The sequence below is a fragment of the Cyrtonyx montezumae genome, unplaced genomic scaffold (assembly GCF_038088225.1).
Source record: "Cyrtonyx montezumae isolate F1298 unplaced genomic scaffold, pur_monq_1.0 scaffold_9, whole genome shotgun sequence".
NCBI classification, from domain to species: Eukaryota; Metazoa; Chordata; class Aves; order Galliformes; family Odontophoridae; genus Cyrtonyx; species Cyrtonyx montezumae.
In genome coordinates, this window is record NW_027072100.1 from 8,208,004 (window position 1) to 8,220,779 (window position 12,776).

General features: G+C 51.9%; 2 protein-coding genes across 3 annotated transcripts in view; one reads left to right on the forward strand and one right to left on the reverse strand.

The window, feature by feature from the left end:
• Positions 1-1,103: 1,103 nt before the first annotated feature.
• On the forward strand, positions 1,104-7,746 carry ADRM1 (ADRM1 26S proteasome ubiquitin receptor). Of its 2 annotated transcripts, XM_065754611.1 has the most exons (10): positions 1,104-1,164; positions 1,578-1,788; positions 2,033-2,149; positions 2,226-2,349; positions 2,759-2,845; positions 5,007-5,088; positions 5,263-5,492; positions 5,767-5,924; positions 6,741-6,843; positions 7,522-7,746. In XM_065754611.1, exons 2-10 carry the CDS (start codon positions 1,579-1,581, stop codon positions 7,626-7,628), a joined length of 1,218 nt encoding a protein of 405 aa, XP_065610683.1. In that variant the 5' UTR covers positions 1,104-1,164; position 1,578; the 3' UTR covers positions 7,629-7,746. The 2 variants fall into 2 exon arrangements, with proteins under 2 accessions (XP_065610683.1, XP_065610684.1); XM_065754612.1 differs by lacking the exon at positions 2,759-2,845.
• Positions 7,747-9,072: 1,326 nt separating this feature from the next.
• The window catches only part of LAMA5 (laminin subunit alpha 5), a 75,595-nt gene continuing 71,891 nt past the window's right edge, over positions 9,073-12,776 (reverse strand). The window contains exons 68-80 of the mRNA XM_065754394.1: positions 12,531-12,663; positions 12,160-12,300; positions 11,808-11,938; positions 11,555-11,725; positions 11,326-11,458; positions 11,070-11,221; positions 10,776-10,962; positions 10,525-10,677; positions 10,265-10,424; positions 10,028-10,158; positions 9,841-9,931; positions 9,427-9,546; positions 9,073-9,288 (exon numbers count right to left, since the gene is read on the reverse strand). Coding sequence (XP_065610466.1) covers positions 9,134-9,288; positions 9,427-9,546; positions 9,841-9,931; positions 10,028-10,158; positions 10,265-10,424; positions 10,525-10,677; positions 10,776-10,962; positions 11,070-11,221; positions 11,326-11,458; positions 11,555-11,725; positions 11,808-11,938; positions 12,160-12,300; positions 12,531-12,663 — 1,858 coding nt within the window. The 3' untranslated portion in view covers positions 9,073-9,133. The remainder of the gene's footprint in view (positions 9,289-9,426; positions 9,547-9,840; positions 9,932-10,027; positions 10,159-10,264; positions 10,425-10,524; positions 10,678-10,775; positions 10,963-11,069; positions 11,222-11,325; positions 11,459-11,554; positions 11,726-11,807; positions 11,939-12,159; positions 12,301-12,530; positions 12,664-12,776) is intronic.

Genomic DNA, 12,776 nt, shown 5'->3' on the forward strand with positions numbered 1-12,776 from the left:
GATTAAAACTTGCTGAAGCAAGTTTGGAGTCAAGTGCTTTTTTAAAAAAACTTATTAATAGAATGGAAAAATGCAGAGTAATTGGTAAAGAAATACTGATTTTAAGGAGGGATATACAGTTAGCTTCCCCCTCCTCTTAGTTAGAATTTTACTATAAAGACCCTTTTCATTATGCAGGAAGAGAATTATACCACGTTTATTTGAAGCTTCAGTCTGGGAACTTCATGCAATCTAAAAATAAATCGGCAAGTTGTCTAAAATAACTTCTTTACCCCCTTCTCCCCTCTCTCTTCAGTGTAATGTTTTTAGGGAAATCTCGAATGGGTTCCAACTCTGTTCTTTTAATTTATTCTTCTTCACTGAAAACATTTACAGAATATTTTCTCATTGCTGCTGAAAAGTCTCTGCCTGGCGAGCCACGGGATCCCCAACAGCACATTGTGATCGCTCTGAAAGTGATAAAACTTTATTTGAAATGCAGATCTCGCCTCAGTAGTTTACATGTCAAAACATTAACTTTGCACCTTTTAAAAGAATGTCACTTTTATAACTTGATTAAGCACTGTATATAAGATAACTGTGTTAGCATATGTTAATACTGTAGAGAAACCATCTAGAAAGAAATTATAATAAATGCTTAATTCCCTTCGGGCCTCTAGGTGCTGAGAGGTGTGTGTGGGGACGCGTGCAGATGGCCGTGGCTTTGCCCACGCCACTGATGCTCACTGATAGGAGGGATTTAAGGGGGGGGGGAACCGTGAGGGGAGCTCGTGTGGGACGGGGCGGCTGCTGAGAGCTCTGCGGGAGTGGGACTTCACTGCATAGCCCGTCTCTATTAACGACCGCCTTCGGCTTTTTTAGAGAGGTCTGTACGGCTCTGCGGACTTCGCTGTTCCGCTGTGCAGCCGGATAAAGCTCGCTGGGAAGAAGTGAGGGGACCGCCACCACAGCTCGGCGGCGGGGGGAGGGACGGGGGCACCGCCATCTTCCCGCCGTGATGACACAGCAGGCCGGGGGAGGGCGGGCTGTGCCGCTGAGCGACAGCCGCGCCGCCCAATCGCGGACGGCCGAGGCGGTGCTAGCTCCGCTCTCCGGCGGGCGGACTTCCGGGGCGCGGGGCAGGAAGCGGGAGCGGCGCAGGGCCTGCGGGCGGTGAGGCGGCAGGTACCGGCACCGGCGGGAGCGAAGCGCGGTTATGCGCGGGGCGGCCGAGCGAGCCCTGAGGAGAGCCGCTGCCGGCGGGCTCGGGGGACCGGCTGCCGGTAGCGGTCTGCCGCGGGGGGCTGGCGGCCAGGCCGTGGCCGGCCGGGTGGGGGCCGCGGAACGAGCTCGCCGCGGCCGTGGTGTGAGCCCCGGGGGGAAGCTGCGCGGGGGTGGACTCATTCCGCGTAGTTGGGCAGCTGTGCTCCGCGTACTGTCCCGCTTTCATCCCGCGCTGCGTGCAGCTTTCGCGCAGCGCCCTTAGCCCCGGAGGCAGTGGGGCACGTTGCCGTTGCGGGCCTCGTTTTGTAGCGTCACGCTTAGAGCGGGGCACGCTAGAGCTTTCTAACTGCGTGTGCTGATCTTTCTGTTGCCAGGATGTCTTCAGGTGCTCTCTTTCCGAGCCTGGTGCCGGGCTCCCGTGGCTCTTCGAGTAAATACCTGGTGGAATTCCGGGCAGGAAAGATGTCCCTGAAGGGCAGCACTGTGACCCCAGACAAGAGGAAAGGCCTTGTTTACATCCAGCAGACGGATGATTCCCTCATCCATTTCTGCTGGAAGGACAGGACCTCGGGCAACGTTGAAGATGTGAGTATGGCTTTGTGTTTCCCTGCTGAGGTGTCAGAGTGCTCTGTTGCCTCGGTTTTGTTTTCTTCCCTGCTGAAAGAGTTCTGGGACGGTTTAGAATGTGATGCCACAATGACTCGACAGACCTGCCCTTCTGAACTCTTTGGAACAGATGGCTGGGAGAGGGCCAGAGGTCTGACAGGGAGGCTGACGGTAATATTTATATGTTTCCTGAAATATCTGTTCCCACTGCCGTGTTTTCCAGGATTTGATTATTTTTCCTGATGATTGTGAATTCAAAAGGGTACCCCAGTGTACTACTGGCCGTGTGTATGTATTGAAGTTCAAGGCAGGATCAAAACGACTCTTCTTCTGGATGCAGGTTTGTGGGAAGTAAATAAAAGCGTTGGCACGAATAACTTGCAGTTTGCCTTGTACCAAGAAGGACTTTCTTGCAGGAGCCAAAGACAGACAAAGATGAAGAGCACTGCCGTAAAGTGAATGAGTATCTCAACAATCCCCCAATGCCGGGTGCTTTGGGTGGCAATGCGAGTGGAGGCCACGAGCTCTCAGCACTAGGAGGTACAGTCCATTCTCTGCTCCTTCACATGTGAGATCTTCTGTCAGAATAAGCACCTGTAGTTCCCTAGGGAGAAATTCCTGATGACTTTGGAGGGTGAGCTGGGGACAGTGTTAATACCAGAAGTATAAACATGCCTTTAGCAAGATAAACTGTGCTGTGCTAATAGGTGCAGACTGAAAGCTAAGACCACCAGAAGAAGTATGTTTTCAGTAGATTCTCTGGAGTCTTACCTTTTATGAGGCCAAGTTGCATTTATCTTTTATGAGCATCATGAATCAGTAAACACTTGAAACTGTTTTTTCCATACAGAATGTGATGCCAATTAATCTCCTGCTGTTTGAGCTGGAGTGCTGTGAAAAAAAAAAAACTATGTGAATATGTTGTGTTTCAGAATGTTTTTGTTTTTAGGTGAGGGTGGCTTGCAAAGCCTTCTTGGAAACATGAGCCATAACCAGCTCATGCAGCTGATCGGACCAACGGGCTTAGGAGGACTTGGTAAAATGCTTTAATATCTTTATGCCAAAATGGTATTTTCTCCTGCCAGGTTAAATCTTACCTGACAATATTTCCAAGTAGTGCTATTGATTTGAATAGCACTTCTTTCACGTGAGAAAGCAAGGCTCTGCCTCAGAGATGAGTTATGGGGCCAGAGAAAAAAAAAAAGGCAGAAAATGGGTTCCAAGTTCTACATGACACTCTTGTCACTCTGCAAGGAACACCAGCTCTGCTCCTTGCTCTCCTGAACCTTCTGCCTTTTTTTTTTCTCCTAGTAAACCCCCTCCTCTTCCTCCTAAATAATCACTGGAGTAGGAAACCCAGAAATTCCCAGGTGAATGTCCCAGCTGTCAAGCTGTGGATTCTTTCACGCTGTTTCTGATCCAGTGACTATTTGAGTGCAAAGTGGAATTCAAGAGGAAGGTTGGAGTGTACCTGTCCCACAGCAACCTGTAGTCAGAAGAGGAAGGCTCAGGTGAAGGCTTCCTCTTCTGGGCAATGCCGGGGAGAGCTTGCACTACTGCCCTGCTTTTTCTAAAGGGAAAGTGATCTGTGTTGGAGTCACTGCAGCAGTCTGTTCTTAATGCTGCCTGTGCTCCAAGGCCAGTAGAGCTTTTAGTGGTAAGTCAGACCCTGGAGTGGAAGTAGGCAAAGGAATGCTTAGCAGGTGGCAGTGACTAAGGTTCTGTGCTTAACCTCCAGAGTCCAGTGTTGAGATTCTAGCAGTAGTACCTTTGTAAGCAAAATCTGATGTTGGGTGTACACATGGAAGATTCCATCTTCTTAGGATGTGCTTGGAAAAGACCTTCTTCCTTCTTGAAGCTTCTCAGGACTCCTGAAACTTTCTTTGTCTTACTCTCAACACATTTTTCAACAGCTTTTCTTTCTTCGCCTTTGCATCTAGCTATAAGACAGCTTGACACATAAAGCCAAAACACTCATCTGATTGCCTCAGCAGATGGGTTGTGATGAATCCTTGTGGATCTCTTCTCCGAGTAGCAGCTGGTTCTTTTACATCTGGTTTGCATCTCTCTCAGGTCTTTGCTTTTATTGCAGCTCTTGGATAAACTTTTCCTAGCCAGGACAAACTGAATAGAGTAGCATGTGATGTAGCTGATGTAGCCTGGTTAGCTTCATCCTGCAGCTGTGAAAGCCCTGTGATGGATGACTGCAGGACTGGGTCCTATAGAAAGGAGAGTACCAGGCAGATGCCTGGTGTGTGCTCTGACTCCAGTGTTTACAGTTTGTTAATTGTGTTTGTTAATGAGGCGTTTCTGTCCTCTGTGCAGATGAGTTCCCAAAAGGTGGGTGATGTAGATGCTTGGGTTGGAAGGTGTATCTAATCAGACGTAGTCAACAAACTACTCGATAGGAAGTGTGTCGTAGGTGGAACATGTGGCAAATGTGGCTCAGAGGAATCAGAGGGGGACGATCAGTAACTGCCAGCTCCAGCAGACCTGGGAGCCAAGCCTTCCCCAGCTCTTCTCAGCTGTTGTTCTCAGTGCTGCAGTAATTCTTTGGTGGCCAGGAGTAGCAGTGGGGATGAAGGAGGCTCTGAGCTGATTTCTTTTGCTTACATCAGTTGGCTGGAAGGCCAGGTGTTGGTTTCCTGCTGTGTCTCTCGATCACTGTTCTCCCTGGAGCACTTTGATTCCATGCTGGGTTGGTCTTGATCTTTCTTCTGTCCATGACTCAGTTGCTTCTGCTGCTGCAGCTCTGCATTAGATGTGAAGCTGCAGTAAATGCAGATGTATGGGTGTGATTTAGAGGCTGCCCCTGCACTCTTCTGCTGAGGGCCTTTGTTGAAGGTTTAGAGAAGAGTTGGAGGTTTGACTAGCAGATAAACTAGCAGATAAAGGGCTCTGTTGCATTGATCATGTGTGTACAGCACGAACCAAAGTCATTTCATCCTTGTGTGCATCTAGACATCGAGTATTTCCAAAATGCACGACTGTCTCCTGAGACAGTTCTGTAACAGAGATGCAAGATCAGAAAATGAGGGGTGGGGCGGGTTGGTCTGGGCTCTTTCCACCCCCTCCTCCTTTATTTTAGCAAATAAAAACCTTTCAGGTACAAGAGTGACCTCTCTCGACCAGGGAGGTGCAGGAAACCTGAAAAAGGATGCGTTCCTAAACCCGTTGTTGTTTTGTGTTTCCGGAAGGTGGGCTGGGGGCGCTGACGGGGCCTGGCTTGGCTAGCCTGCTTGGGAGCGGGGCACCCCCGACCAGCAGCTCATCATCCAGGTAGGACATCCGTTGGCAGCGAGCCCGCCGCGTTCTTGTGGTGGGAGGAACCGTGGTTTACTGAACAGAAAAGAGGATGGGAGTTGAGGCTGCTTGGCACTTCTCTGAAGGAGGACGTTAGCCCTTCGTACCGTAAGGGCTCGAGAGGAATGGATTCCCTCTGTGTCTCCCCAGCTCTCGCAGCCAATCTGCTGCTGTGACGCCGTCCTCCACCACCTCCTCCACGCGTGTCACGCCTGCCCCGGCCGTTCCCGCGGCTGCAGCTGTGAGCAGCCCGAGCCCTGTGCCGAGTTCTGGCAACGGGACCAGCTCAGCCACGAGCCCAACCCAGCCCATCCAGCTGAGTGACCTCCAGAACATCTTAGCTACTATGAACGTGCCATCTGGAGCAGGAGGACAGCAAGGTAACGGTGTTCTCAGCACAGCTGTTGGATCTAGGGGTCCTTTGGAGCTGTACTGTCCTGTCCTGCTCCAATTGGATTTGAAAGGTGTCATAACGTTGTATTTTCTTGCCTGCCTCGAAAATCTTACTTGAGTGCAAAATTAAAAGGGGAGGAAGGATGCCAGCAGTGTGCTAAATATGATTCAGCACTCCACTGCCCAGAACGCTCCCTTTACGTGACAGAATGTGGGTTACTGTGCACAGTCTCACAGCCAACCATTTATTCTTTCTCCTAGTTGACCTGGCAACTGTTCTGACTCCCGAGATAATGGCTCCCATTCTGGCCAACGCTGAAGTGCAGGAGAGGTTGATGCCTTACCTTCCCTCAGGGGAGTCTCTGCCACAAACTGCAGAAGAGATTCAGAACACGCTGACATCTCCTCAGTTCCAGCAGGTGGTTACCTCGGCGTCTCCTTCCCTCCTCCCCCACGTGTCATGATTCACACTGCCCTGTTCCTCAGATTCCAGCCCCTGATCAGAGTAGGAAGTTGCTCCTTAGAAGGGGGAGGGAGGAGGGATGTGATCTCATGGAGTTCAGCCAAGGGCAGGCTGGAAAGGTGGTTTTACTTTCACTTCTGGATTTGGACTTCACCTTGCTCCTTATTAAAAATGCTTTTTGGCAGTTGGCAGCAGAGTAACAGCGAACTCATTACTGCCTGTCAAAGAGTGGATTGTAAGCAGTCCATTTAAAGTTTTAATTATTGAAGGGAACACACAGAAGGGAAGAGGTGCTAATGTTTATAGCACTACCTTCCTTTTTTTCTTTCTAATACATGGTTCTTAATTCCAGGACTGTCCATTTGGACATACTTCATCAGATTAAATCTGTTGTCTTGCAGTCCAACTTCAATTAGTACTGACTGAAATTGCTCAATGTTCAAAGTCCCATTGGCTAAGAGTGTTTTCAGTTGGCAGGAGGTGATGTTGGTGTTGGTTAGTCCAGCACAGCTTGTTGCCTCGTGCTTACAGGACAGCTGTACGCTTCCTCATTACAAAGCACACAGTGCCTGTGCTGTAGAGGCGTGTCAGAGCCCGGTCCAAGTGCAGTACTGTGTTCTGTAGGGGGCAGGCTGCTTGCAGGCAGGCCCTGTGGTCAGCGTGGAAGCGTCCCCCAGCTGCTGCCCTTGTGTTGTTATTGCACAGTAGCCACGTGGTGCTGGAGCAACTCAGTGCATGCTTTTCCTTCTGACACTCTGACTCCAATTCACAGGCATTGAGCATGTTCAGTGCTGCCTTAGCTTCAGGACAGCTTGGCCCACTGATGAGTCAGTTTGGCTTACCTGCGGAGGCCATAGATGCGGCGAATAAAGGAGGTACGTAGTGATGCTCACCTGGTGGGGTTTGCTTTTTGAGTTGCTGCTGTGGTGGTTCTTTTGGTTCATCTTTTCGTAGCTTTGTTTCGTTTTGTTCTGGGTGTGGTGTTTTTTTGCACTGCAAATTGTTTTGCACTGCCATTGAATGTCGGAGGCAGTGATGAGTTTGGGAGTGACTGCCAAAAGCTGACTCCTGCACTCCTGAAAATGAAAGGTGAGTGGCTCAGGAGCCGCCCTGCACACACAGCACTGTCAGGATTGCAGAGAGCTGAGGGCTCTGCAGGGCGGTGCTGTGCAGCCTCGTCGTTGCTTCCTTGAAGGAGCTGCACATGCCTGCAGGTGCCTCACACCTTGCTTAGGAGTTGTCTTTCTTATGCAGTCGCTAATGATTGGGCTGAGGTGACACCCCTGGCAGAGGGGAGGGCAGCAGTTTTCCCCAGCGGACATTTGAAAGCTGCTGCATTATTAAAGCGATGCAGTGCTGGGGCTGTTTGTGCACAAGGTTAAACTGCACAGATCCAAATGCTGCGCCGAGTGAGCACTAAGACTCTTTGCTTTTCTTCTGTTTCTTACTGGAACAGCTGCTTGCTCTCCAAATAACGGCACAACCTCATGCAGGCCATGAATTCCATCCCAGAAAAATCCCCATTGCAAATAACCGGTTTCTTTCACTTCTAGATGTAGAAGCATTTGCCAAAGCAATGCAGAACAATGTGAAGTCAGACCAGAAGGAAGGAGACTCTAAGGACAAGAAGGATGAAGAGGAAGATATGAGTTTAGATTAAATTATTTGCTCTTCCTTACAGATATCCTAGATACTAACTTAAGCAACTGCAGTAGGATTACTAACTTCATATTATGCTTATATAAATCTACAAATAAAGGAATTTTCTTTATCTGCCATCCTGTGTTTTTTTTCTCAGTCTCTTTAACATAAACTGAAGTGGTACTTCATGCTCTCTGTGGTCGGTGCAGTTGGGTTTTGATGCTTTCCATGTCAGGCTGCCTCCATTCTTCAGCCTTCCTTGTGATGGAAGGCCAGAGGACTGAAACCTTTCAGACTTCAGTAAAAAGTGAAAGAGAATAACATAAAACTTTATTTGACTCCGAAGTATGTACCAGTGATTTACAAAGACCATCTTTAACACTACAACTTAAAAACAGGTCATAATTACATTGCAGATGGACATGTTAAAAACCCATTTTACAATATTTACCCCTCATAAAAAAACAATATATAAGTTATAAGTCCATTCTGGAAGCACGATTTTGTCCCCAAGTGGCTAGATATATATATACACACACAAATATATATATGATGTGTAAGTGCACAAGTGAACTAGGTGTTCTGGGAGCAAAATGTGTTGGTTTTTGTTCAAGTGAAGACTGCACTGCTAGCAGAGTGGGCTAGGCTGGCCAGGAGGTGGCTGTGGCAGGGCAGGTGGCTGCAGTGACACTGAGTCTGGACAGAGGAAACCTCGACTTCTTCCCTTTCAAGCAACCGATTCTTGCTTCGTACACCAGGACTTCTATCAGTGTATTCATCTGCACTGAATGCAACTGCTGAGAGTTCAGAGTGATCTGTGAGGACCTCCTTTCCCTCAGCAGCTCTTCCAGCCTACTTCGTTCCTTTCTGGAATTCTCATAAATTAATCTGATTGGCAGATGCTAATTCTGCAAGCAGAATTTTGTCCAAGGTCCCCTTTCAGAGCCCTGCACTTGCACAGCAGTAGCAGGTGAGCAGAGACTGAGCGCAGGGGGAAGGGCTGAATGCATCCTTATAAAAACACAAAAGTGATGGAATTAATCCAGTCTGTCCTAATTGCATTATACAACAAACCACCTTCAGCAGAAGGCAGTCTGTGACCGTTACTAATAGCCTCAAGTGTTCAGTGAACTAAACCTATGTGCACTGTAAGTGTGGGGTAGAGGGAGAGGGATTTGGGGTGTGGTGCTGGGCTGCTGCGTGCTGCAGCCCGTAACACAGGCTGTGTGCCAGCAGCTGCGTGACCACTGGGGAAGGAGGCAGACCCGTTTCCACGCCCTGCTCCAACTTTTTGGTTATATTTGTGAAAGATGCCCCTGAACTTCTCCCTTCTCTCTCCACCTTCCTCCCCTGCTCTCCTTCCCCATGGATTTGTAGCCCCTCCCTGATGTTGGCCCCAGACTCGTGCGACAGACTTGTGCTGCAGGCACTGGAGGTGGACTGGCTGAGCAGAGCTCGCAGCTGCTGGCTGGGGCCCAGGGAGCAGTGCAGTTTTCTGGTGTCAGGCTGTGCACTGATGTGCACTTACAGCACAGGACAACCCCTGAGGCCAACAGAGCCCCTGACAGTCCTCGTTTGCAGCAGGCTGACGTGGCTCTGGTTAACCAGCAGATTCCTCATGCAGCCCACATAATGAGGGAGGGGAGGTAGTGCTGACGCTGTACTGGCCTCGTCTGCTTCTGCAGAAGGAACAAATAAAAGCAAGCATTAGTCAGACTAATAACAGAGCAAGGGATTAAGTACGCATTACTCGCAACAGCAATAATAGCTCCTTCTTTGGGGGTGTTTTGATCTGGAGTGCATCTTTCTCAACTCACCTAGCAGCCCTCCTATGTAGAACAGTGCCTTTGTGCTGGGTGCAGGAGGCTGGCTGGGTCCCACTGCAGAGTTTCTTTCTGCATCCACTTCAACCTGGATTACATTTTTCCTTTTGGTAGCTTAGAAAGAAATGAAGAGTCAGGCAGTGCTGCTTGCTGCAGCCCAGCAGTAGCACAGGGCAGCCCTGGCCTTGCTCGTGGCTCCATGACCTGGGAACCACCCCAACCATCCAGCTTGCCAGGTCTGGCAGCACTAACAAGATTAGGTGAGGACTCTAATTAGTAAAATGACTTCATGGCAGCTGCAATCTCCCAAATTAAATGCATACAGGTGGGAGCTGGGGTTTAAATACTTGAGGAAGGGCACTGGACTGCCCCCAGCAGCATTCCCAGAGACAAGTGCTGTCCCCTCACCTGTGATGGTGTGCCACTGCCCGTCACAGAGAGATGGGCACGTCACCGACGTGGAGAACCCGTCAGCCCCAGTGCTGGCTCTCAGGGTGACCTAACACAGAGACAAACCCATCAGAGCTCCCTGAGCTGAGCGTGGTGGGCAGGAGATGGCCTCTACTGGCTATGGGGAAGCCATCCTTCCTGCTACCTTTGTCTCCTCCATGTACAGCATGAGATGGTGGCTTCTCCTTGTCCCGAGGTGGAAGATGAGCCCAGAAGTGCTGTGGGGACGGACTTCCAGTGTCACTTCCAAGTCCCGCTCCGTTGCCACTGCATCAGCTGGAAATGCAATGCCACTGGTGAGAAGGAGACAAGGGAACTCCCACCAGACACATCCTTTCCAGTCCCAGGACCACGGGAACCAGCCTGGGCTGCTGTGGGGTACCTAGGGTGACGGACCCGCCGTCTGCAGCGAAGAAAATCCCACTCTCCAGAGGGCCCTCGTAGCAAGGTGTCACCCCAAAGGTGTGTGAGGGGGTACCCAGGGGCTTCCCATCCAGCTGTGGGTTCCTTAGGCAGCCGCTGAAGCTGGAGGCCGATGTGCCCTGCGCAGAGAGGCCCTGGGAGTGAGTGTGAGAGGCATGGGGCAGTGCTGTGGGACCAAGAGCTGGTACAGATGGGGTGATGCCCCCCAAAAGTGCTTACCAGCATGTGAGACTTGGCTCTTCCATGTGGGACCCCCCCCACATACAAGGGGGTCTGGGCCACAAAGAGCTCAGCGGTGGCCACTGCAGCACTCTGGGCTCTCAGCCCATCGATGACCAGCTGGGCTCGGCTCTGGTCTCTGCTGAAGAAGACCTGCAAGGACCAAAGGTGGGTGCCAGGGCTGGGGGCTTTGTGGAGTGGGAGAAGCCAGAGGGGAAAGCAAACTGGCTGAGCCCCAGCGCTCTGCTCACCGTGTGCCACCGCCGGTCGTGGTATTTGCCTTTGCTGCGAAGGCGCAGCCGGCGCCCGCCGATGTCCACCAGGAAGACAAGGCGCCCGTGGGTGACAAAGAGAGCCATGAAGGTGCCTCGCTTGCCCGCCACATAGAAGAGCAGCCCATGGGAGGAGTTCAGCCTCACCTCCAGGGAGAAATGGCACCTGTGGGGACAGGGGGTGACAGGAGCACCCTGCCCTCCCATTGCTGCAAGAGGCAAGCGATGGTTCCTAGGGCTGAGTCCACATGGGCTGGGCACAGTGAGCCTCACCTCTGGCCGAAGGAGGCCGGGATCTCCTCAAACTCCCAGCGGCTGCTCGGGGACCCCCCAAAGTGGAAGGCTCCCCTGGCTGCGCGGGGCTGCGGCCGGCAGAGCCCGGCCTGGTCATGGCGGCGGTCCTTGGAGCTTGGCCTGCTGGGCACCTACATGGGATGCACCAAGGAACAGAGTGAAGGGAAGGTCCCCCCACTGAGGGGTAATGGTGGGTGACCGGAGAAGGCGGGGGGAGTTCCGTCAGCAGGAATACCTTGGGTTTCCTCCTGTCCTTCTTCAGAGCAACTCTGAGCTGCTGCGGCCGCTCTCCCCAAGGACAGCTCATGGTGACGTTGATGCTCTCCACGTTCTGGTGCAAGTCCACCACCATCTGCGGCTCTGACCTCCTACACACAGGGGGAAGAGGTTCCCATAACCAGGCCAGGTGAAAGGCAGGATGGGACCGAGTCCTGCCCTCCAGGAAGCAGCATGGCGATGCTCACCGCTTGATGAACACGTTCCCAATGCAGCCGGTGAGGTTGCTGAGGGCACCGGACTCCGGTGAGCCTCCAAGCTGGAAGAGTGCCCGGCCATCCTGCTGCCGCCGCTGCCTCCAACTGGCCCTGGCCTCTGCTGCAGCGTCCTGCAGCTCGTCGTCCACGTACAGTCGCACCCTATGGGGCACGAGCAGTGCGGGATGAGCAGGGGACCAGGGCTGCTGGCCCCTCAGCACTCCTGTGTTACCAAGACACATACCCCTGGGCATCACTGTAGAAGGCCACATAGTGGGTCCTGTCATCCGCATAGATATTTTCAGTGGTGACTTTGGTTTCTAGCAGGTTCAAGGCTAGCTGGCCCCTCTGGAGGGACACCTGGCACGTCCCCTCCTGCAGAAAGCAACGGACCATTGCTGGGCAGCCAAGCCTCAAGGAAGGGCCCATTTACCCAAATTATCCAGATTTCACTGGATTCACTCCTTTGTCCCCACTCACATTTCAACAAAATCCCTCCCCTTCCCAAGCAGGAGCTACACCTGATGCTCCTGCACAAGCCGATGGCTGTCCCACTACCAGGATGATTGGGGGAGAGGGGGACTGTGGGTGCACACCTGTGTACTGTGATGGTACAGCAGCCCCTCACGCTGGCTCGTCTGGAAGCTGAAGCCACTGTAGAAGTCCCGCAGCCCTGGCACATCCTTCAGGGCCAGGGTTAGGTAGCCATAGCCATGGACACTGATGGAGCGAGCCACCTGTGAGGGACACCATGGAGGTGAGGTGAGAGCCAGCCCCAGTGTTGCAGGTATCCAAAATCTCACTTGGGCTGGCTGATGCTATGGCCATTCATCCTCGCCACGGTCCCCAGCACCGAGGATCTGTGGGGTTTACACTTCTGCATGAACAGGAAACTGAATTTGTCCTAGGGTCCCATGCTGCTTTCCCTGACGGACCCCATCCCCAGCTGCTGAACCACTGCACTTACCAGAAGGTCTGAGGTGCATCCATAGCTCACGCCAACAGTGTTCATGCGCTTCAGGTCAACGTATTTGCCGAGAGCCTTCAAGCCCTTCATGCAGCCCCGGATGGACCCACCCATGGGGAAGAGTGACTTCAGGCTGCAGGAGAAGCAGGAAGCATTAACAGGACAACCCCACTGAGGATCCTGCCCTGCAGCCCCCAGACAGAACACTTGGGAAGGACACATGATGGCCAGGTGAGGCTGCAGTGC